The following is a 26010-nucleotide window of genomic DNA, read 5'->3' as shown; positions in this document are numbered from 1 at the left end:
TTTGCAGTCAGGCACTGCCCCCCACCGACTCTCGCCAGCACCTCGCCTGCTGTGGTCAGTGTGGTGTGGCTGAGTGACCAGCAAGCAGCCTGCCCCATCTCCCAGTCCTAGGCCTCAGGATCCTGTGTCCTCAGAGCTCCTTCTTGATTGCTCGGTGGTTAAGGAAAGTCGTAACACGGTCACAAGCGTAATCCACTTTGCCTGAACTTGCCCTTCTTCTCTGGCAGGCTGTGAAGAGGTTCTTGAAACAGGAGTGCAAGTGTCACGGTGTGAGCGGCTCATGCACCCTGAGGACGTGCTGGCTGGCCATGGCCGACTTCAGGAAAACAGGCGATTATCTCTGGAGGAAGTACAATGGGGCCATCCAGGTCGTCATGAACCAGGATGGCACTGGTTTCACTGTGGCCAACAAGAGGTTTAAGAAGCCAACAAAAAATGATCTCGTGTATTTTGAGAATTCTCCAGACTACTGTATCAGGGACCGGGATGCAGGTAAGTTCCAAACACTTTATTCACAGCACCTAATTCTTTCAAAGATCAGTGCTCCACAGTCTAAATGCAGTTCTGTACCTCAGCTTGCCGGCTGTGTAGGTGCTGCCTGCTGCCTTCAGGTTCAAAGCTCATCTTCTTATAATTCATATGTAAAGTACATAGAGAGCTCTCCTAAGGAACGGGTTGTCAGAGAAATGGTTGATAATGTGCGAATTCTGGAAAAATGGGAACCCAAAGAGAACATGTGGCAAAAAGGTCAAAATATGCAGATTGTATTTTGTATATATAATATATATATATATCTTCAGCCTGGACAAAACTCTTGACTAGTGGACTCATGTGCACTGTGTATAGCAACCCAGAATCATTCCTGTGATACAGAAGCTGAGAGGAGGATAGCTTTGTGGGGTACCATCCCCCTACAATTCCCCCCTCTGTGACTATGCAAGAGGGTCCAGGGCTTCAAAGTTAGCCTGTTTTGAAATCTGCCATACTTCATACTCCCTGCTCTTTCCAGTATGCTCTGAAGTTGTCAAATACTGGAAAGCAAGAATTCATCCCCACTGCCCAGGCTGGTAGTGGGCGGGGGATGAGGGCCAGTAAGAAGCCCTTTGAAGCCACACCCTCCCCTTGCAGAGAGCACCTTCTCCATCTGGAACTCACTCAAAGAGCAGCTTTGTCAGCCTCAACACAGCTCTTCCCACCTGTGGGGTTTGACACGGCAGTGTTCTCATATCTCCTGGGCAGCACTGAGCTCCGGGCTTGGCACAGTCTTTGCAAAGACTCTGACACGAAATAAGAATGAATGCTAGTCTCAGTGGATTGGAGGAGATGGAAAAAGCCCACAGCCAAATCTTGCTCAAGCCAACTTCTCAGACTCAGTAGAAGGCAAGAGAATTCATTATCAGGAAAAACATCCTCAAATTTAACGTCTGAGTTTGCTTGTCATTCCAAAGTCATTGCAAAGGAACCAGGAAAGCACTCAGCCAGCAGCCAGCTCCACATATTAGGCTGCCCAGAGGCACGGTTACTGTGCTGTCACAGGCCCAGAGCCTCTCCTCTGTCCCCAAGTGGTTCAGCTTCCTTCATGGTTTGATGAGTGTGGTTCTCTGCAGCGTTTGAGCAGGTCTGCACATGCAGCCTATGGATTAGTAGCTACTGAGCAGAAGGGCCAGATACTGGGGCCTGCTGCATTCCTGACATGCTCTTGAGACCCCTAACAAGTCATTCTACCTGTCAGGCGGAAGTTTCAGGCAAATCACATGCAACCTGTGCTTTGGTACAGGCTTCTCTGAGAGGCCGGGCTCCCCTCTGCCGTTAACTAGCTGTTTAACTTCAGGCTCCTCAGACAGGACACAGGGATGATGCTATCTTGATCATTTTTAGGAGCTATGACATACCAACTCCTGTGTGCCAGGTACTGGGCTAAGATCATCGCACACATGGTCTTACTTAGCCCTCAGAGCCGCCCTATGACATCAGTGCTTTGGAACTGGTCACTGAAAGAAAAGAAGAGGGTGGCTCCTGGTGGATCACCAGCAGCCAAGAACCCAATTCCCATCTTATTTTTTCAAACCAGATAAGCAGCCCTGGATATCATCATCCCGATTGTATGGGTCAGAGAAGTGAATGACCAGCTCAAGGTCTCACTGGGCTTGGAGGGCACAGATGTCTGGCTGGCTGACCCCATGGCCTGTGCTCTGGCCCTGACACTCCAGCCTGTCTCTCCCTGTCTCCCAGGGTTTGTGAAAAAGCCCTGTGAAGCAAACACCTCATTTCAAATATCAGAGAGGACCTGCCTCCGTTGGCCATCTTTTCTGTTTCTTTGATTGAAGACGTGTGCACTGGGAAGCAACAGTTGTGCTTGATGACGCTCACAGATATCCAGTGAAATAAAGACCTTCATTCGTCCTCCCCACAGAGGAGATTCTGAATCTAACCCCTGGTACTTCTTTGGGATACCAAGTTATTCTGGCACACTTTGCTTTCTCTAGTCCCTGTATAGGTGCACAATTCTGTTCTTGCCTCTAAAGGAGCAAACACACCTGAGGACCTGCCTGAGTGAGGTCTTCATCTATATTCTCTCCTGACTCTTGTGGGAAATATGTTATTATCCATTTTTATGGGAGAGGACATTGAGGCTCTGACAAACAGGCTATGTGTTTTGCTCAAGGACTCTTGGTTGGTGAGAAGTAGAGCAGGGACTTGAAACTGAGTCCATCCTTTTAACCATGTCACTCTGCCTCCGGCCACAAGACCCACTGCTGGCAGGGGCTGACTTTCTAAGGGAAGCTGTATGATTTATTCACTCTCAACTTATTTCTGCTCAATTTTACGTTCATTTAAGCTTATTTGGCTTCCAGAGGTGTGAATTTGGTTCTTGGTAGTATTGATTAACCAGGAGCCACCCTGTTTTGTTTTGTTTTTATATATATATATATAACTAGCCAATTCCAATATATTAGATGAGATTTCCACCAAGATTCCTAGATTATTCATAAATTGTCTGACTTAGTGCCCTTAATAGCTGAGCCGAAGAAAATTCCAGACATCCATGCAAACCTTATAATGTCTCTTTTTAATTTTATTGGCCATCAGTTGATTTAGTGAAAATATGACTCAGGGTATTTGATAATCAACGTAGACAAAGTGTAGATTGTTGACAGAGTATATTTTTTGTTGTTCACATTTGGAGTTATACACAAATAGCCACATGTATGAGATGCAGACTTTCCTGAGAAAGCCTGCATATCAAAGTTGGAAAAATTGATAATTTAGGTAGTCCCTAAACCCTGATTTTTCCATAGGTACTAAATAAGATGAAATCCAGGGAGACATTTCTTTTTGTAATACCTGATATCTTTGAATGAAAATAGCTCTTTATTTGAGGAACTCTAGATAAATGTCACCAAAAGTACCCCCCACCCTGGCTTGCCTAGTATGAGAGTTTGTTCTTTCCCATTTAGGCTCTGCATTTTCAGGACCCCTCTTTTACTGTAAGCAAGCACATTAAGATGCCTTTAGCCATCAGAGCTTTCACAGGAGTTAGCTTGACAGAGAGGATCACGTCAGCCCTTTAGTTATGTCCTGAGATAATGATGCCAGAACTAGTGAATTTCACTGAGAATACCAGAAGGGTGAGTCAGGATCTGGGGGGATTGGTGAGTGAGGGAGACCCAACCCCAGCCCAAGGGTGATGGGAAGAGGGGGTGAGCTCCTGCTGGAGGCAGGCCCTGGGCTACACACCTGTCGTGCCTTTTTCTGAGTCCCCACAGCACTTGCGTCCATGTGTAAAGAAGGAAACTGAGGCTCTGAAAAGCCATGTGCCCAAAATTTCATGGCCTGTAAGTGGCAAAAAATAAAATAAAAGCCAAAACAAAAATCTGTACTTTGCTCACTATACCACTTGACTTCGCGAAATTAGGGGAAGAAAATTAGGGGGTGGGGATACCTGCATAATGATGAGGCAGCATGAGGACATGGGACTGTGACGGAATAAGGTGTCCACCACACAGGGAGATGGAAAGTAGTCAGACCCAACTCCCCCGCCATGCAGCTCAGGCTGCCTTGAAGACCACTTCCATTACCAGCCCTTCAGATGCTCAGCATGTTAACATCTCTAATTGTTCCTGAGAAATGATAAGTCCAAAAACCGATTAAGCAAGCTATTCTTACGGAAACAACAAAAGACCTGCTGTCCTAGTGCTCAGTCAGAGAGAGTGAGTGATCTGATGTCCGACTATAAATACTCCGCTCAGATTCGAAGAACATGTACGACTGTGTGGTGCTGTGTAGGAGACATTCTGCAGGCCACACTGGGGGCCGGCTCGAGGAAGCTGGGCTTTCTGGGGTGGGTATTCTGGTGGTTCTGTGGTTATCTGCTCTGGTGCTTGCCCCCCGGCATCCGTAAATCAAAGGAGCCCTTAAGTTAGAGATAGGTTCATCTCCAACTAAGGAATGCTGCTCTCCTCTCCAGAGAAGCATCTGCACCTAATCACAGGCCACTTTCACTGGTTGTGATGTAAACCCTGACCAGGGCCAGAGGTCGCCCTGAGGTCTCCGCTCCAACTGCAAGCAAACAAGCAACCCTCCACCTCTTTCCCAGTCAAGTTCAAAAAAACAAACAGAGTATGACAGCTGTTGGACTTGTCTGCTGAAAGCCTGATGCCCGGCTGACAGCCGCAGGCTGTGAACGGTGTAATCGCTCAGGTAGCGCTGTGTTTTCCACATAAACCGTACTTGGCAAAGAACTCAGAACCCTTGGGAATGAAATCCCAACCCTGATTTACAGAGACTGGTGTTCCAGACATGCCCCATGCTACGGCCTGGTTGCAGAACCTCTGTAATTGTGACCTGATTAAAAACAAGGGGACAACATGTCAGCTGATGGCACCAAGTGTACCTTATTTTCATACTAAACATACAGTTTCCACCAGTACATCTTGGGCCCCTCATTTCTTCATGAATACTTATTGAGCCCCTTCTACATGCCAGACATGAGGATCAGCTCCAGGAAAGCAAAGCTGAGAGACAGACTCAGTCCTTGCCTCGTGGATTCACAGGCCTCCTGCCCTTGTAGATGAGCCAGGTGGTTGGCAGGTATGGGCCCCAGGCTGGGTGCTGGGGAGCCCTTGAGCCTGCGCGGACAGTGGTGTTTCTTAAGTTTCAGTCCTCACTGCATCGCTCTGTTACAAGGTCTTACCTTACAGTTGTAATTTTGAAAAGTAAAGAATAAGTTATTTCAACATTTTTGTGTTGAGATTTATTATAGAAATTTATGAATCAATATTTAAAATGTGCTAAGACAGCTAGATCAGGAGAGAATGATATGAAAAAGGGATCGGTGAGGCTAATTAAGTCACCACTTTAATAGGCAATTATTGATTATGTTGCATAAGTAATATTAATTACTCTCCAAGTAATTTTTTATTTTTTTCTTTTCATACTCTTGGTGGCATATGATGCAATCAGCCTATCCCTCCTTCCTAAAAAACTGTTTCCTTCACCTCTGTAACATCACATTCTCCTGATTTTCCTGCTGCCCCAGTAGCTGGTGTTCCTCAGTTTCAGTTGCTAGTGCTGCCTCCCCTACAGCCTGCCTCCTTTCCCTCTCCGCGCCGTCCCCCTGCTGGTCTCTGCGTCACCATGGCTCTGACTGCTCCCTCGGTCCTCATCCGTGCCCTCTCTTCTCACCTCTATCCAGCTCCCAGGTTAACAGCTCCTCTCGGGTTGCTCACCTTCTTATCAACCTGCTTCCATTCAAAACTGAACTCTTGATTCGTCCCACTCCTAAAACCCATGTTCTTCAGCTTCCTCTTCTCAGAAAATGGCACCACCATCCACTCTACTGGTCAAGCCGTTAACCCACAAGTCGTGTCATGCCACCGTCTCACTCTACACCCAGCTCATCACCAGGTCTTGAAATGTACCCAGGATCTAACTCAGAAAGCCTTGCCCTTTCATTGGTAGCATGCATCACATGTCAGTTAATTTGTTTAGATATTTCTTTGTTACCTGTGTGTCCCAGTGGACTCTGATTCCGTGATGGCAGGAACTGTGTCTGTCTGTTCACCACTGGGTCCCCAGCACCTAGCATATAAACATATGCTGAATTGAACTGCAGGGGAAGTTATAAACAACATAAAATATGTTCATCATATTAGCTGAATTCTTAGTTATGTTGGCACAGTGTCATAACTTAGAGATAACTTGGTTTCTTTGACAGGTAATTACTAAGCACGCCTTCACTCAGCACTGACTACTTTATAATACACAGCCTATGAAAATTCCCATTTAAGCTTAAGCTAAGTGTTAAATGGAATTTTTCCTCATATTCAAGTGCATTAGTGGACCATTTACAGAGCTCAAGATATTGCTGGCTGCCAGTTTCCCTGGATGAGATAAAAAGTCTCAAAAAAATTCAGCAGCCAACTGTATCTATTGCTTTTAGCTGCCATCAAATACTCCATTCTTTTACTCTTTGGGGGGCCTTTTTCATTTACCACTATCAGTGGGATTATGGTTAGTTCATGTGGTTTTGTTGTTAATATAAACAAAATACTTTTTACATTCAGGGCTATTTTAATGTTATAGGTATGATCTGTAAATCTGAATTACCTTTCAGAATATAGACTTGCTAGAATTATTATATTTTTAAGCTACACTAAAAACTGCCCTAATTTGAATCAATTGATGTTGGCAATCAGATTGAATTTGTGAAAATTGAAAAAATAGTAATCTTTTTTCAAAAAAATCAGAAAAAAAGAAGTGAACATTTTATTTCCTTATTTTGAAGTCTTTGACATAATAGAAAAACTTCATTTCTAAACCATATTAATATTTTAAAAGGACAAAAAACTGATAAAGTACTTTAAAATAATGCCTTTGCTTACTTCAGTTAAGCTTTCCTGGTGAAACCTATTTTCTGCAGGTGTGGTAAATTGCTTCTTAAAATCTATGCAAATTTCATACTCCTAGGGTTAAGGCCCTGCATTATGGATCAACAGACTTTAGTGTTACCAATAGCTACTTATTATTATTTCTACTGATAACTAATTGGGTAGCCATGGACAAATTAACTCTCTGGTCTTTTAAGATAATGTGTTTCACCTAGAAATTCCTAAGGTTCCTCAGACTCAGTAAATGAATGAATGGATGGCTAATTAATTCTTCTCTGAGTTTGCAGTAACAGAACCTGAACTTGATGTCACAAACTCCCTTGTCATTTTGAATTTCTATCATTAAAAAATGTGCCACATTTCTTACATATGTTCTCCATACAGCAAGTGAGCTTACTTGAATAGAAACTGGGCTTTTAGCTACACTGCTCTCCACAGTGCCTGAGGACTCGGTGACCACTCCCTGGAGAAGTACGCCCTCACTTGGCAAGGGAAGGCTGATCTCAACTTCTAAGAAATTGTTTAATGGAATATTTAATAAATCAGGAAATACCTGCTTGACCACCTGAGCACTCTGTATTATACAGAAGAAAATAAGACCTAACCCTGTCTTGGGGAGACGAGATGCATGAAAAATCATGAAACATTTCAAAACAGTCCATGAGCCATATTGCATGACAGGCATTGGAGGACTTAGGAAGGCCAGCGGGCGTGGGGCCAACGGGAGAGCTCTGTGGAGGTGCTGCGGTGGGCCTCAATCTTGGAGGATGGGAAGACTTTCTGTCTGAAGGAGTGAGGAAAGGCCAAGGCAGCAGATGAGGTGACTCTTATAAGGAAACTGTCTACACAGCGGTGACATCAGAGGTCACTTCAATGGGACACTGAGGGGATGGCCTGATTAGAAGGTTCAAATAGGGGGCAGTGGGAAGTAAACTTGGCCAGGCTGGGTAGTGGCAGATATGGAAAGCCTTGAAGAGTCTGACCTTAGCTTTAAGTCCATGATATGATTTGCTAATGTAACGGGACATGCTTTCCTGTGCCAGTCAAGCATTTCCTATATGATGAAAATGTTGAATAAAATCATCTGAGGTAAGTGGAGATACTGTCTTTCCTAGTTTTAAGGTTGCAATCCTTGCTGTGAGGAAGGGGAAAGCCTTGCAAGTAGATGAATGTGCAGTCTCTAACATTTGCTCTAACATTCTTTTCTTCCCTCAATAAATCTGTGTCATTAATGACAACATGTAAGTCAAGCGGAGGAGAAACAGCCTATTGGATGACGGGCTTAAGTGAATCTTGCTTTACATCCTAATGGTCCACATATGGGCTTCTGTCAGCCTGGAGCAGCAGGAATTTCCAAAGACACAGGCCCATCCACACGGAAAGAGCACGTGAGATAGCCCTTCCTCCAGGCCCCGGAGGTGCGGGTCTGGGAACCATTAGCAAAAGCCCCCCATCCTCCTCTGCTGTCAGGAAGATGCATGTTGGTGGAGACAGAAATGTTTCTGCACTGGGAGTCCAGGCTCCATTATTAATTTTATAGCTCTGGGGAGGGGATGCTCGATTCTGTAACGTTCCCTCAGCATTTCCCCACCAAAAGCACATTATGTGGTCCCAAGCTTATGTGCTTTAGGAACCCCAATTCTTGACCCTCCTTTTCCCAGGCATATGTGAGCTCTTGTGAGTGAGTCAGGGTGAAGACAACCCCACAGGAGGAGGAAGGTAGGCCCGCTGCAGCCACGCCTTCTTGCGGCACAGACGTCAGACTGCCGGGCTGTGTGGACCATGAGTCTAGGTGAACCATCGAGGGGACCGGGGAAGGGCGGGCTCAGGCAGCCTGAGTCTCCCTCACTCTGTCTGGGGACTGGGACCTATACCCAGGCGGGCCCCCCATCTGGGCACACTTCACAGACAGAAAGCAAAGGGAAGTCAGGGAAAAGAGCTTCCGGCTGGTCTCTTCTCTTGAGTGAACTGAGGAAATCACAGTACAAGAAGAAAGCACTTAACATTATAAGCAATAGGAAGGATTTTTAAAAATAAACATGCTAAATATGAAGCATCTAAATATGTGTTTATCCTTTCAACATTTCAATTGGGAGACTAATGATAGGACCTTTGCTCAGAAATATTTTTAGAATTTCTCCTTTCAAGTATTTTTAGAGTCAACCACACATGCTTTTGTAGATACTGTATAGTGTAAATATTTGACTTATAAAGATCAGTTTGGTTTTTGGAAATGTCTCAGAGAATCCAAGCGTGAAGTCTGGAGGAGAGTTACATAAGTCAGGCTAAATCATTCCATTTTTGATGAGATACAAAGTGATGCTATGGGTTTTCCTGAACCAGGAGTTTGCTTAGAGAAGGCTCCTCCCAATCTTTTCAGCTGCGGCCACATCAGTGACATGCATTAAACCACCTTGAGTGCACACATGGGTGGAGATGGGTACCTGGTACTGCAAAGAAATTAGTCTCATTCCTCAAAAAGGTGACAGGAATTCAAGAGGAGTATCAGCACAGGAAAAATGCAGTGTAAGCTACTGATACCATGTTAACTAGCCTTTTTCATTTTCTTTAAGTGTCTCAATTGCCTATGCATATCATGCGCTGGAGAAAAAAGGCCACTTCCAAAGAAGTTATATGTCAGGACCTTTGAAAGTTTTTCATTTGATAAAATAATGAAGGGAGAGAACAGGAGAGATGCTGAAACTCTGATCATGTACTGTTATAGGGGCTGGGCTGGCAGGGCACCAGCACACAGCCCTCTGCCAGATATCACAGACAAGCCTGGCTTCAAGTCCTGCCCTGCCACCTGCTAGCTGTGTGATCTTGGGCAAGAAACTTACCTTCGCTGATCCTCCATTTTCTCATTTCCAAAATGATGATGATAATACCTACTTTATAAGTGTATGAGAATTAAATGAGATAATGCAGGCAAAATGCTTATCACAGGGCCTAACTCGTGTCAGTGCTCCATAAATGCTGGCTCCAATTATGAACAAAAAGAAGAAAAAGGGATGAAAAAGAAAGTAGAAAGGAAGGAAGGAAGAAGAATGAGGAGCAAAAAAGAGAAGAAAGGAAAGGATGAATGGGCTTCAGTTCTATCTAGCTATGAAAATGTGAAAACGGGCCCATTCGGCCTTCTGGCTGATGGCAGAGCTCATTCATTAACCCAAGGGTTCCCTTTGTGGCCCAGGCAGGGCTGAGTGACTCATTACTTAATAAATTGGCATATTATTTAGAAAAAAGATATTAAAGCATCTATCCCAACTATTCCGAACAAGTGGGCAGATCATAAAGTCAGCGTGCCTTTAATAAAGCACATGTACATGTGTGTGCATGCACACGTGCTCACAAACACAGTCTTGATTCTTTTAAGAATAATGGTGATGCTTTCTGTTTTGGAAAGGCTACTGGGAGGTCCCTAAGGCAGTATAGCCCGGCTGCTATCAATCATAATGAGGCTTTATTGTAACTCTGGTAAAGGAAAGCAATACCAGCAAATTCTATATAGACTCTGCACTCTAGAAATGCTCTTTTCAGGGTTTTGATGAAATGGCTCCACATTCTGCTCAAATGACAGCCAGTGTCAAAACTGCCCTTCTGCCCTGCTGTCTGTCATTAGATGTAATTGAGCCAAACCCCAAAGCAGAGCCAATTTGCAGTCCATTGCTATGCACCCTCATCGTCTCCACAGACATCAGAGCCTGCCCCTCTCTGCTCAGTTGGCCCACTCCTGGGGGGCCGCCGACCCCCAAGGGGCCAGTACTGCTCCAGGCCATGGCTTGCCTGTTCGCGCATCAGGCTCTCAACCTTCAAAAACTCTTCCCTCCTCCTCCTTCTGGGCCCTCATTGTGCTGCTTGGGCAGCCAGTGGAGAGTGGTGCATTCAGATCGTGTTTTCCAGCATATTCTATAACTGATCATTGAGTATAATACTGGAATCTCATTGCCAGAGACTTTGTTTCCTTTACTGAAACCATTTCTGAGTTAGACTCTTGTTAGCAGCCATCACTTCGTACACTTAGAGGTTTGATGGTGCTGAGGTCACTCACTAAGCAATCCTTCTGTTCAGAGTCCATTCAGTTTTCTGCATTTGGGGGATGAAAACACCATGACCATTATCAAGGCTGGGTCAGACCCCCAGCTCAGATGCCTTAGGCTTCAAGCCACTGGGGAAAAGCCACTGAGTTCGCTGTCACTAACGGGCCCCAGCCTCATTCAGGAAAGAGACACTTTACCTCCCCTCCCTGGCCCCCGAGGCCCCTCTGCACCCAGGGGAGAGATGATTCACATGGCATGGCAGTGCATTTACACTTCCATAAACGCATATCAGTAAAAGTGAAGAGAGTTTATGGGTGTGGAGGGCTTAGGGACATAACACAAAAAGATAAAAATTCAGAATTGCCTCTGGGATGGCAGATGAGAGGGCTTCTCACACTCACTGGGGGTCTCATTCACACCTGTGGCTTCAGTTGCCGCCTGGGGGCAAAAGATTTCCTAATCTGCGTCTCCATCCTGACCTCCTTCAGAGTCTCAGAGTATTCTCATCACCAGGCTTCTGAGGCATGCCTACACTCAGTGTCTGCCCGTTCTCCCTTCCCAGCCACCCCTCCACCCACTGCTCCTTCCCTATTGTTCACTGAAGCTGCTGTCACCAAAGGGCATCAGTTGTCTCCTTATTGTTGAGCCAAGTGTGTATTTTTTAGTCTTTTCCTACTTAATGCCCCACCCCCACCCCCTAATTCAGTGAGTCACCAAGTCCTAGTGGCGCTCTCTCTCTTTAGCCCACTGTGTATTGGTCCTACTTCGGTCTCCACTCAGTCTATTTTACCTGGACTAATCCAAGGGGAGCCTCAAGGATACCTCCCTGCCCCAAGCCACTCTTCCAGAATTACTACTCCAACATGTTTTTCCCCTGATTAAAAATTTCGGCCAGCTTACCCCTCACTGTGGAATACAAATCCAAATTGTAGCCAGGCAGCCTCCCCATTGCCCCAGCCCCTCTTTCCATGCTCTCTGCCTTGTGCACACGTGTGCCTCGGCCACACTGGGTCTGCACAATCTTGCGAACCTGCCCTCTGAATGCCTGCTGGGAGCTTCTCTTCTGCCTGGAACAGCTTTCACCACATTTTTCCCTTCAACTCTCCTTCTCACCCTTCACATTGTATCTGATGCCACCTAGAACTGCTATTCACAGCTCCTTTTCTAACCCTATTTACTATTATTAATACCAATGAATTATAGTATGCTTGGCTCACTCCCCCAGAACATAAGCTCCTTGGGGCAGAATCTTTGTTTTGCTTGCTGAAATTCTAAGCTCCCAGAACTGTGTCTAATACACAGAAGGCACTTAGTACTTGTTAATTGAATGAATGGTTAACATTTATTGAGCACTTGTAATAGCAGGCACATTCAATCATTGTCTCATCCCTACCAGCCCTATGAGAAAGGAACTGTTTTCTTTTTGCACAGTTTGCAAAGGAAGAAACTGAAGCTTAAGGAGACTAAATACTTGCCCAAGGTTGCCTAGTTGAGTGATTGCAAAGCTAGGATTTGAACTGTGATGTATCCAAGCTCTAAGTAACCTCACTCTCCTAACTTGAGCTTTGCATTGGCACTTTGCACAAAGCCCTGCTGTAGGCCACAGTAGGTGCTCAGCAAATGGAGAGTTATCTGGAAGTAGAAATATCTCTGTATGCATTTATCTCTTCATTATGAGTTCTCTGAGAACAGGAACTGAATCTTAATTATTTCCCCACCACCACTATGCAGCCCGGTACAAAGTCTTACATGCATTTGTGTTCATTAAAATTTTAATTAAGTCACAAGTATGCTGTGAAGAGGCAGCATTTGGCAGTGAGTCCTTTCTGCACTCAGTAATCCTGAGCACTATCCTGATGGGCGCCCTAAACCCAGGCCCAGCTGCTGCTTCATCCAATCCTTTGCCTCTTCAGCACGATGCAGGCTCAGGGCCATTCCTGGCTGACCCACCCTCCACCCTGACCCCAGCCCTCTGCCATCCTTCCTGTCCTCGTGAAATCCCCCCGCCTGTCTTCCTGCTGTCAGCGGCCTGACCATGCACAGCCGGTCCTGCCCCTCCCTCTGCCCTGCTTGACCCCACGCCCTGCCTGAGCCTGGCTGCTTCCCTGGTCATTCTTGACAGGCAGGGCAATGTGACATTTATGTAGATAATTGGAACACAATGTGGACTGTGATAAACACCGAGTCACGAGGCACTGCAGGAGTTATGAAGAGGGACACATTCCTAGTTAAATGGTGGAGGAACTGAAAATAAATTAAATCACTGTCTTTTTTGTCCTGAGAGACATGGTTTTTTTTTTTAATAAAGATTTTAGTTTCTCTAGTTTTGTCAATTATTTAGGATTATTGATGGCAAGTAATAGAAGTGGGAGCTGTTTAATCTAAAAGGGGAAATTCATTATAAAGATACAAAGTCTCAGAGAACCCAAAGCTTGTAAGGAAGCCAAGCATCTGGGAGAAATGGAAGCAGCTCCGGAAAATAGTCCAATATCTGGGCAGCATTCTCTCCCCATGTCTTGTCCTCATTGTCTCTGTACATCTACCTCCTTCTTCCCTCTCTCTGGACCTCCTGAAGTCCACTCACCTCATCATGGTACATGGCTGCCAACGGCTACCGGGTTTGTGCTTGGTGAGATGGCCTGTCGCCATGAAAACCACAAATCCTCTAGAAAATCTACCTCATTGGCCCAGCGTGAGTCAAATGCCCACCCCTGGTCCAATCACCTGCCACCAGCTTAGCAGAGTAATGTTCTAAATGGCTGCCAGGCACCCATCTCTGTGAGGAAGCAGCAGCAGAAAGGTCATTGTAAGCTGAGCAGACTCTCCAAAAAATGTCTACTACACTTGGTCCTGTTCTTTAATAATACCCTTGTGAAAGGATTCTGGGTGCTTCCCCAGGAATAGAACAAATGAAGCAGCTTCCTATCTTTGACATTCCTTTTCAGACACAAATACATCAATGTGAACTGCCATTTCACAAGCATTGCCCTAATTAACTAAGATGATGTTCCACTGGTAATGCCTAACAGGTTTTTGCATTGCCAGTTTTGTTCACTGAAGGCCTAGAATCCTGGCTTCCACCCAGTGCCGCACACACATCTGGGTGGCCCATTAGGCACAGTCCAAAAGATGAGCCAGGCTGGGCGTCACTCCCTCTCAAAGTCTTACACAAATGATGCCCACACCTCCTCTTCAGCAGCCAGAATTCTCTCGTCTTTCTAATAAGCCAGGGTAGTCAGGACTGGGGAGACAGAATCCCCTCCCTTTGAGGGTTCCACACCTCAAAAATGCTGAGAGAGCTAACCTCTGCCACTGCTTCCTCGATGAGGAGGAGTCGGAGACAGACCTTTCATTCTGATCTGGGCTTGCCTGTTGAGCGAGGCATCAATCTAAGGCTGGGTAAGGACAATCTGAAAAGTCTATCCAACTCAGAGTGGGAGCGCTGGATCCAAACCTTTGCATCCACCCTTCCTGGACGTGGCCCCTGGGCACTGCTACGCTCCCTGCTGCTGGCCCCAGGGATGGCACAGCGCAAGGGCCCACAGAGTGGGGGGCTCAGGCTCAGGCTGGGGGAGGCGGGATCAGGGCCCTGTCCTGGAGGACGGACCTCTGAGGCACATCGGATTCCGCCCACACCTTCTCAGTGATACCTCTGGGCTTGTCTTCCAGGCTCCCTGGGTACAGCAGGCCGCGTGTGCAACCTGACTTCCCGAGGCATGGACAGCTGTGAAGTCATGTGCTGTGGGAGAGGCTATGACACCTCCCGCGTCACCCGGATGACCAAGTGCGAGTGTAAGTTCCACTGGTGCTGCGCCGTGCGCTGCCAGGACTGCCTGGAGGCCCTGGACGTGCACACGTGCAAGGCCCCCAAGAGCGCCGACTGGGCGGCTCCCACATGACCCTGCGGAGGTCGGCAATCGTCCTCCCTCCTGTAAGGACTCCATTGGATCTGCAAGGACACCGGGCCTTTGGGCTCTCCCAAGGCATGTGACCTTCATCTCAACAGAAGCGCCCCCTCCCGTGGGGCCCCCGGACCAGCTCACATGCAGCGCATAAAGCATGTCCTGCTTTATCCGCCCTCCAGCACTCTGAGCACATCTTCCCCAGGTCATGAGGGGCTGTTAGAGGGGAGGAGGGGTGTGCCCAGACACCGTCTCTACCCACCTAGACATTTCCTTTCTTTAGAGAAGCTGGCCAGAGGGGAAAAGAGTGTCTCAAAGGAGCTTCCTCCCATTCTAACAAGAAATGCTCAGAGTTAAAAAAAAAAATTCCATCCTTCTCTCTGGATGGTAAAGAAAGCAGGATAAACTGCCATTGAATTAACTTTAATTCTTGAAAAGACCAAGCAAGGCTTTTGCCTGATCAAGTGATTTTTTTCACGACCGCCACCTCCAGGGGTAATTGGTAATTGCCTGGAGAAGGATGGCTTTCAATAAGCCTTAGATTTAAAATATCTATTTTTCAAGGCATTTATTGCCATATTAAAGTCCAATGCGACAGGGTGGGACTGTTGCCCTTTGGTACAGTTTGGAAACTTTGCAATAGCAAAAGCCTCCAAAAGTAATTGCTTTGCATTACTGTCCCCTAGGTATAAAGAAGCTTTAGGGAATGAGACTTCCTTCTCACTTAGGATCTGAAGGGAATTTTTATAAACATTGACGACCTGGCAGTATTTGATAACTACTTGGATGATGACAGAGGAAAATAACTCAGTGAGTGAAATATCAGAATGTGTGTCTGTACAGATAAGGAAAAAAAGGGGGAATAAAATTCCTATCTGGTATGATGCATGTGACCCATGGAATTTTGTAACTGAAATGGCTTTGAGAACAAAAACTTTTGGAATGACAAGACCAGGGGACCGAAGTGCTGACAGAGAGGTTTCCTGAGCTAAGTCATGCCTGGACAGCCTTTCCCGTAGCAGATGCTGAAAAGCAGCAGGCTGGGTGTGCTGGGGAGCATCAGCTCATGCCCAGCACCCTTCAAGCACATTTTAAAGACCTGGCATATTTAATTGTGTTCATCTGGTGCTTACAAGATGACAAGTTACCATAGCCTGAAGCAAATGACACATAGTCTTGCTTATAAAGTTGGTAACCCTAGTATATTATATTGCAAACAAGTAGTAACTTGGAGACTATATTTAAGGGACCCAGCTGTCATTAGGGGAACATCAATGTGCACATTACATTTGGCTTCTGCGAGCCAGAAGATGACATCCAGGGAAAATGAAGAGGCTGCCTGTCCTAGTTTGTCTGTTAAATGAAAGAAAGGTGAAATAGATGAAGCTGCTTTTCAGCCCCTTGTGCAATTAGGTTCTTGTTATAAATGTGATCTCTTCACAGATTCACATTCACTAACAGGGTGCTTCTTTACACCACTGGTGGGGTCAGATTATTGATGCTGCCCATTCATTAATACTTCAGCCTTTGGTCTCCCGGTCCTTCCTTCAGAGCAGGACATTGAGGCTAAAGCTTACGGTGAATAACCTGCTGGAGTGCTTTGTCAAAATTGAGTTTTGCCTTTGTGTCCTGGTAAAAATGACAGAATTAATTTCCTTTCCCTCACTCCCAAACCCCAAAATTAGTTATCTAACTTTTCCTCTTTTTGTTCTCTGGAGTCAGAGTCGGGAGCAGGGTAGCACGGTGGCGGCCGCTCTGAGCACAGAGTGGGCCTGCCTATGGGAGTGGGGAGGCCAGGCAAGCAGGCTCAGCCTTAGGTACCCTGCACTTCACTCCAGGCACTCGCTGTCGGTGCCTCCCTGGGAGGACAAAGGGACATTCATGGGCATCCCAAAGCCATCAGCACTTGTTCCTGAGGATGAACTGTGAAATCAAAAATCCATGGATATGTTTAGAAGTGCAAAGCATCTATCTCAGCTCCCCTCAATTTGTGTCTGTGGAAACTGAGAGCAAGAGAGGTGAAGGGATCTGTACAAATACCCACCATCGCCTCATGCTCCATCACAAACAGGACCCCACTCGAGGAGTATGCAAGGAAGTTAAGCACTTTATCTAGTTTGTCTCAGAATTAACTCAGTGGATTCTAAATCATTTTAGCATCCAAAGGAGAGGTTCGTTGTGTTGGTTTTTTTTTTTTCCTGGGGTGTTTAGATCTGACTTTCTTTTTATGCCGCAATGCATCCTTTCTGATAAGGAACAAGCAGACAAGGCATAGCCATATAGAAACCAACATAAATTGTCCTGATCTCTAAGGGAGATTATGGCAGCCATCTCACGGGGCAGTAAGTGCAGCCTTTGTGGAGGGCATAATAAAAGAGTGGAATATTTTTATCTGCTTTTACTTGTGAAAGAGGAGATTATTTGAAAAAAATTAAAAACAGATAAAGATAACCTCAAACTCATTTTCTTTAGGACTTGGGAGAAGACCAGTATTCCATGATTCTAAAACACACAAAACTCTTCACTATCTGAGGCTGTAGAGGGAATGTGTGGCATAAGTTATTACCTGAAACAAAATGAGAGAATCCATTCAGATTCCCTTATAAATTCCCTACCAATAAAACCTTATTATGAAATGAACCTCTCTAGGCCCAAGATAATGCCCATTAATATTCTGCAAATGCTAAAAAAGTTCCACACAAGAGGAGATCCTGTCTAGGATCACTGGAGTTTCTCTTCATAAAGCTATAATGTGCACAGAACTCTGAGTCTTATAAAACAAATGAGTTGTTCAACAGATTTGCCCCCTAAATTGGTATTTGGAAGTCTGTATTGGACTGATCTTTGTCTATCTTCTGTGAACACACCTTGTGAATGTACATTCCAGTTACGACATCCTGGGCAGCCCCTCACGGTCTGAAAGAGTTAACACCCTACCTTACAAGACCAGTTTATTCCCTCGAATGGCCAGTTTATTCCCTCAAATGGCTTACGCTCAAGCACAAAGGCCCCCAGGGTCAGGACCACACTGGGCTCTGACTCTGTGCCCCTAGGGGAGGGGGCTCACTTTAAAGTGAAAAAAACCCAGCTTCACACTGACATTTTCCAGTCTTACTAATTTATTAAGGAATCCTCCATCACCTTCTACAAGGCCGGAAGCAGGGCTCTGTCTCCCAGAAGCAGCTCACGTGACCAAGCACACACTTGTACATGTTCAGGCCGGGATATTGTTATTACTACTTATTTATTAAAGGCTGGCCTGGGACTGGTGTTGTCTCATTCAGTTGAAGAACATTCATCTCCCCTCTTGCCTGCTCTCAAAATAAAGGCTCAGAGAGCTGTCCAGTGGGCCAGAACCATCCTTTTGTGTCTATTTACTGTACTTCACCCTGGGTTTCCTTATTTTAAGAGCAAGAGTTGTACTCATAACAAATAATCCTTGCCAACTCCAAAGCTGGTAAGTGGCTCTTGTCAGATCTGTGCTGACCTTCTGAAAAGCAATCCACTGGTATAAGCTGACAGGTAGGGCAGGTTCATTTTGACCTCCTTACCTAGGCAGAGAAAATTTTCACTCATCCACGAGAATGTTCTTTACATTTTTCTGGGGATCATCAAGGTGACAGGTGGTTTGCAAAGCCCAGAATGATCATTATTTTTCTAAATCATAGTTGTTTTTCCAACTCTTAATTGTTTTTCCTGTTATTCACATGGATTCCTATTTAACCAAACCTCCCACTTCCACAAGCTAATAAAAGTGTCAACGCAGATTGTTACAAAGAACTATTGTTATTTACAAGTCTACATTTTCTGTGAAATTAAAACATAATAAAGTGAATTTTCAGTGTTGACTTGGTTATTTAAACTTGAGATAGTCTTGCCAACCCCTCTGGTGAAAAGAGATCCCTGCAGATTATGGGAATTATTCCCTTGTCTTTTCCCAGGACCACACTTAGCACGGTTTGATCAAGAGGTGTCTTTCAAGTTCGTAAAGGTTTTTAGGGAAGACAATCACCTTACCTTCCTGATAAATACTCTTGTGAGTTCATGGGTAAGATTTATATTCTGGATGGAGAGATTATTCCAGATTTCACTTGCTATTCTCTGGTGGTTGCCATTTAAGTGCTTACCTGCTCTTGGTGCCAGCATGCTTTTGCAATATTTATAAGTTAGGTGTCTCTCCATAGCATGACACCCACCCCCGCTGACTTCTCTGAATTGTTGCTCTCCATGTACGTGCTTGCTCTTGGCTGAAATGGTATTTTCTCAGCTTGATTAGAAACATACAAGATCCCATGTACCCTTATTGAGATCTTTGCATCCTGATTGTGTGCTTTTATGCAAGCAGCAAAGCTCAGAAAATGGAAATAAACTCTCCTCCAGCAAAGGAAATCTGCCCCCATTTTCTTTTCCTGGATGAACTATGTTTTGGGGTAACTGGGGTGACTAAGATGACTCTGACTCTGCACTTCAAGCACCCCAAAGCTGTCCCATAGTCGTGCTGCACATTGTCCCTCTAGGATTCCATTGTTTTCTGGAACTCCCACACTTGGAAGACCTGAAGCAGAGGTAGTGACATGTGTCTGTGTGTGTTTCACAAAGAGCATTTCCCCTAAATATTTTTTGCCCAAACATTGTCAATGAAATTTCCCTGTTATCTACCCTTTGGATGAGAGAGGGCTGTCCTGCACATCATGGCATCTTTAGAACTAGCCTTGGTCTCTCCACACTAGATGCCAGAAGCTTCTCCTGCTCCCCATTTGTGACAACCAAGAGCATCTGCAGACATTGCCAGATGTCCCCAGTGAGGAGGGAAGGTGGCGAGGGGCAAGAGCGGAACTGTTCCCAGTTGAGAACTATCGATATGACACTTTGGGTTAAGTTCTCTGTTAAAATTCAAGTCACATACACTCCCGCTATTTTCAGCTAGGAACACCACACTGGGAGTGTTAGTTTAATGGGATTAATTCTGTGTTAAGGTATCAGACTAATGGGGAAGGAATCTTCTGGAGTGGTTGTAGTCACGGAAACCCTCAGCAGCATGGGGCAGAATGAGACAGGCTGAGACGCAAAGCTCACTTAGGCCCAGGAGGGTGAGAGAGCATGAGGCTCCTGGGTTTCTGAGGATGGGCATCAACTTTAGGGAATCAAAGGAAGGATGAAAGGTGAGCAAGGAGAAACAATAATGTGGTTCTAGAAGCTGGAGGTAGAATTCTACTTAGGAAGAATTCCTCAGTTTCATAAGACTCAGTGGTGAGGAAAAAAACCCAGGATATGGCCTGAAAGGCGGAGGAGAAAATGTTACAGTTCTACATAAACTAGTGAGTCATTTTGAGTTTCTTGATTCAGAGAGGAGGGTAATAATAAAGGGGGCACTGCAAAAGGGAGAAAGTCTGAGTTCCAAACAAAAAGATAGTGGGAATTTCCAGTTTAAGGCCATGGAAGCTACCATTTGCAGGTTGATCACTGAGCCTCCCCCTTCCCTCCACCACCCACACCCCACCAGTTGTCCCGGCTGCAGGTAACCCTAGCCTCACTTGCACGATATTTTCACAGAGTGAAGCGATCAAAATGTTGTTCAACATGGGCCAACAAAAGGCGGAAAAGAGAGAGTCTGTACTGAAGGCCAGGCGGGACGGTGGAGAGAAAAACAAGCCTGGGTGACAGATAAAAGGGAGACGGAGCCAGTGGAGAAGGAGGGCGGATGAGCACTGGCTCAAAGAAGGAATCGGAGAGCTTAACTTCTTCTACTTGACAATTCTTCAAGAGAGAAGGGGATTGTATTTAGGCTGTCCAGAGGAGTAAAGAGCAGATGAGAACCCATGGATGAACAAGGAAACTCTTCACGTCCTCCTTATGCTACTATCTAGTTCTAGATTATGTAGCATGATTAAAATCTGATCAACATAATCAATTTAACCTTTAGGCTATTTTTAGACTCTTAACTTTATTTTGTAATTTCCAAGTAGTGACTGATCCTGTGAAAGCCCCTGTAATTGAATCACAGGCTCTGGATTTCCCCAGACAGTCTACCCAATCCTATTTTAACAGCATTGCAGCCTTTCCTAAATTCCAGACAGGAGCAATAACATTACTACCCGTAAACCAAATTCAAATAATTAAATGAAGAAGATGCATCCAGTATCCACTCAGCCAGATTGCTTACACTGGTTACTTCAGTGGAGGTTGGGGGACTTGGCAACCCCATCTGTAAATGTTTAGGGGCTTCAGGTTATAGGCAGGTGGTCACACAGGTCACAAAAAGCAGGAAATACAGAAAACAAAATCTGAATTGGGTCTCCAAAGTCTGTCCACCCATGTAAACTTTGGCATCTGCCCCTTGATCGTTATCCTCTAATAGTAATGAAGATTTCATGAAATGCCTTGAACTCTTGAGTGTCATTGTGGAATTGTGCTTAAGACAAATATTCCCACCCTAAAAGTATGACTAGAGGAAGGGAGTAGACATTTAATTTTCCTATATATTGCTGTAACTATAAACAGTGCCTTATCTTCTCAGCAACTCTCATGAAATAATAAGCACTAGTGTTTTTAAAAGTATTTACAACAGCCCTTGGAGATTTTATTAGGATCATGATTCACAGATGAGAAATTTCCCTCTTTTACAGGGTTTAGTAACTGAAGAATTAGTCAGTAGACTGTCTATACAGACAGATGAATTTGAATACTTCTTCTGGCTATTAACCATTCATTCACTGGTGACTTTATTTTTTTCTGAACTGACTGGATGATTAGGTCAAGATGATCCCTCTGGTTTGCATATTGTAGATAGATAATTAAGTAGTTTCTGAAAATTATGTTATTCTGTCAAATGGATTATGGGACTTCAACAGAGCAGTGAGGTTACATGACACTTACAGGATCCTGAGAGTGAGGATTCGTGGAATCATAGAATTTCACACAGGGAAGGAACAATGCACATAAATTATTCCAACCTCCGCATTTTATTCATAAGAAAAGAAATTTCATGGTTTGGACTATGATGTAAACAAGACACTCTGAATCATCTTCAGGGAAGAACAGCTATTATTCATTCAATCATTCTGTATCAAGCATCTCCTGTGAGTCAACCACTGTGCTACATCCTGGAAATGCAACAGTGACTAAGACAAACGTGCCCTTGCAGAGCCTTCTGGGAGGGCTAACCCAGAACATGGGTGCTTGACACACACCTTCACATGGATGATTGGATTTAGTCCTTAGAATCACCTGTCCATATAGACATGATTATCCTTTCTGGATGAGGCAAGTGTCAGAGAGATCTAGTAATTTGCCCAAGATCATAAAAAAGGCTTATAAGAGGCAGAACCTGTACTCATATATTCCTAATTCTTTTTCCAATGTCTTCTAACTCTCATTCCAGTGTCCTTTCTAATATATCAGAACTTCCTCTGATGGAAACACAGTGAGAAGTATTCTAACAGGCTATTGAAAATGACTGAGGACCACATCTTCCAAACAAAAAATGGGGGATGTGTGGACTGCTAAAGGATTTCTATGATTTCTTATTTAATTTATATACACCCCAGACAGCAAATCATATGTAGATACACATTTAACAAAAGTCTACCAGAAAGCAAAGACTTTTAGTTATACATTTAACAAAGCACTTTTATTTAAAATAAAATAGTTTTGAGATTCTCCTAGAAAACCTGAGGTTTCTGGTCATAAGAAATATACTTTGACGTGTGGAGATTCAATCCACAGTTGAAGATGTTAAAAATATTATGGATCAACTCAAACATGAAACAAATCACAATTTATTTAAGTTTTCCCCAAACACTTACTTAATGTTTGATTACTCAGGTTGAATTAGCATATCAATAATTTTTAAAAAATAGTTTTCATAATAGTCTTCTCTTCTTAGGTTGAAGAAGGAAGACAGTTAGAATTTCCTTAGCAACAATGCCCAAGAAAAAAATTTTCAGAATTGTTTTCAAATGTAATAATGTATTTTAAAGTATTTTTAAAGGTATAAAATGCATCTAACTATGATATAGCATCTATTAGCAATAATAATATTTTCACATTGTTTAACCTGAGATCTTCATGGTCTTTTCTCCACAAAGCAAACTGGATGGGTTTGTGTAATCCTACATTACTAGATAATGCTTCTAGGATCAGCAGGTGATCTCTCCTCTACCTTCCAATCTAGAAACAGTCCAGTGGGGCTGCAGTTATGTATGTCGCTGGCGTTGACTTCCAGTTGATCTCTAATAGACTGCTCACTACATCCAACCTTGTGGTTGGGATTGTTTCTAATGGTGGCCAAATCAGAAGAAAAGTATCTTCAGAACACAAGGGGACCAAGGACAAGTCCTTACATGAATATCGAGGGGTGTAGGAGAGCAAGAAAGAATCTTTGCCTAAATAGAATGTTAAATGATGCATCAGAGGAGAGAGTGAATTTTTATCACAATTACTCTAGGAGTGTATGGAATAGATTTACATTCATGTTTACTCATGATGGAAAAAAAATAGAAACTGTCCCTAGATACACATTTTAAGCTGCTAAGAAATGTGAGAGTATAAAAAAGGTAGTCCTTACAATAAATAAATAAGCAAGCAAGAAGCAATTTTCCTATTTCTTGGACATGTAAGCATTTTTCTTTCTAACAACTTTGGCAGAATCAGATCCCTAGGTAGATTATATTGACAACCATGAGGGGCAACAACTCTCCCCCAAATGACATTTTCCTTTCATTGACCTTGAATGGGGCCTAAAATTCTACTCTTACCAATGCTGGCTGGGGATTAAGAAACTAACTTCAGAACTTTTCTTTTAAAATGCATGAATGTTATTTAATGCCATTCCTTAGTTCAACAATTATTTATTCAACAAACATCTGGCACAATTTACCACCTACCAGGTATTTTCCCCAATGTTGGGGAAATAGCACTGAACAAGGTGAGTAAAATAAATGGGACTTCTATTTCTGGTAATATGGCAGAATAAATATCCCATAAAAGAAGCCTCCTGCTGTAAAATGCCTTGACATTTGACATTAAATAAAATAACCATCCTTTGAAATGTAAAGGAAACTCTCTCCCCATCTCCACCAGCAAATAACAGAGCTCCAGAGGCCAACAATGAAGAGAAAGCAAGAGATTTACCAATATCCCTCTCTAGAAGCTTGGGTTTTAAAGGCCATGTCAGTGCATGAAACAAAGTCTTAGCCCTTCTTAAAGTGAGGAATTGAAATTAGGACACAACATCCCACCCCTTCCCACACAGAGTCAGAACTTACAAAGGGTTATACATTCAATAAAGTAAAAATCTGACCACCAGCACAGAGAACCAACTGGGAACTAGTTTGCCATGCAAAGGCATCAGGGTAAGGCACAACTAATTAAAATAAATTTACAGCTCTGACCATTTACAGGTACCAGCCTCTCTTCACTTAGCTTAATGTCAGAATTAATATAACTTGTATGTTCCAGGAATTGCCTAGTCAAGAAATTAGACTAAAACAAGAAAAAAAATAGTTCTAGATTAAGGAGCCTAATAAATGCAAGAACAAAACCTCTCTGAGGGTCACATTTTCAACAGGCTGTAAAGTATTCTCACAAATAAAGCTTCGCCAAACCTGAGTTCATAATCTAAAATTACAAAACACACAAGAACATAAGCCACCATGATTGAGAGTCACGAAAACCAAGCCATAAGCTTAGACTTCCCAAAATATCACATAACAAAATTATTATATACAGACTCTTAAAATAATCTGTTTTGGAATGATTTTAAAAATTAAAATGACTAAACAATATAATTAAGGTATATAATATTTAAAGGAAAAAGATTAAGCTAAAAGACAGTTGAAAAGGAACTAAAAAGAAACCCAAAAATTAAAAATATAACCACTAATATTAAAAACTCAGTGTAAAAACTCAGTGATTGTCTGCCTGTGGTCACAGCTGAGGACTCACTGTTAAAGTCTTTCCTCTGGCTGCCATTGTGTAAAATTTAGAGCCTCTCAAAGAACTGCAAACCTCTTCACTAAAAGTTTGAACTTTAAAGTAACCAGTAAAAAAACTGAGGAGCCTTAGGGACACTCACAGTTTGTGTGATAATGAAAGATCCAAACCCCACACACTGAAGAAACTCTGGGTCTTCACATATGCCATCGTGGTGCACGCAGGCACGGTTATGAAGGCAAGACCACACAACATGCATGGAAGAGCCGTAGAACCAACAAGGGCTGTCTTAAGAGAAGGTTTTCAAAGACCAGGGGCAAGTTACCTATGAGAAAGACTGTTGTTAGTGGCATTAAAGAAGACACTGAAGAATATCATGTAAGAGATTATTTTGAACAGTATAGGGAAATTGAGGTGATTGAAATCATTACTGATTAGGGTGATGACAAGAAGGGAGGCTTTGATTTTTTAACCTTTGGTGACCTTACCTCCATGGATAAGATTCATTCAGAAATACCATACTGTAAATAGTCATAACTATGAAGTAATAAGAGCTCTGGCTAAACAAGAAATGTCCAGTGCCTCATCCAGGTGAAGGTAGTTCTGAAACCTTTGGCAATGGTTACGGAGGTTATTTGAGAAGGAATGACAACTTGTTTGTGGAGGAAACTTCAAGGGTTGTAATGGCTTTGCTGAAAACCATGGTGGCAGTGAATATGATGGCAGCAATGGACTTGGTAGAAATGGAATCAATTTTGGAGGTGATGGAAGCTACAATAACTTCAGCAATTACAACAAGCAATCTTCAAATTCTGGACCTGTGAAGAGAAGAAACTTTGGAGGCAGAAACTGTAGTCCTTAAGGTGGTTGAGACCAATACTTTGCCAAACCACAAAACCAAGGTGGTTGTAGGTGTCTAAGCAATATCAGTGGTTATGATTGGGCAGAAGAATTTGATTACTTCCCAGAAAAAGCTTAGCAGAAGAGGAGAGGCACAGAAGTGACAGAAAAGCTATAGGTTACAATAGGTTTGGGGACCACAGTGGCAGGGCCTAACTGCTACAGGAAAAAAAATACGGACTGTATTTGTGACTAACTATAGTATAAATATTTTAGTTCTGTTCTGTGGGAAGTGCTCTGCATTTCAGCAAAAGGATTTAATAAGGGGCTTTTCTGTTCACAAAAATTGTTGATTGCTATATATAATAGCTGATCATGATGCTGATTAAATGTGACTTAAAAAAAAAA

General features: G+C 43.7%; 1 protein-coding gene, 1 long non-coding RNA gene and 1 pseudogene across 2 annotated transcripts in view; 2 read left to right on the top strand and 1 right to left on the bottom strand.

Moving 5' to 3' along the window:
- Positions 1-19887, top strand: part of WNT2 (Wnt family member 2) — a 43532-nt gene extending 23645 nt beyond the window's left edge. Inside the window, exons 4-5 of the mRNA XM_036905689.2 lie at positions 228-492; positions 14597-19887. Of these exons, the coding sequence (XP_036761584.1) occupies positions 228-492; positions 14597-14826 (495 nt within the window). The 3' untranslated portion in view covers positions 14827-19887. The remainder of the gene's footprint in view (positions 1-227; positions 493-14596) is intronic.
- On the bottom strand, positions 410-5302 carry LOC130684305 (uncharacterized). The gene is made up of 3 exons (XR_008998536.1): positions 3739-5302; positions 1156-1277; positions 410-707 (listed from the first exon to the last, which is right to left on the bottom strand). It is a non-coding gene; the product is annotated as an uncharacterized LOC130684305 (long non-coding RNA).
- A 4869-nt stretch (positions 19888-24756) lies between the features above and the next one.
- Positions 24757-25741, top strand: LOC118922674 (heterogeneous nuclear ribonucleoprotein A1-like; annotated as a pseudogene).
- Positions 25742-26010: the final 269 nt, after the last annotated feature.

This window comes from Manis pentadactyla, chromosome 7, assembly GCF_030020395.1.
Source record: "Manis pentadactyla isolate mManPen7 chromosome 7, mManPen7.hap1, whole genome shotgun sequence".
NCBI classification, from domain to species: Eukaryota; Metazoa; Chordata; class Mammalia; order Pholidota; family Manidae; genus Manis; species Manis pentadactyla.
Note: the sequence above shows the minus strand (reverse complement) of the source record. Positions and strands in the feature narration are given on the sequence as shown.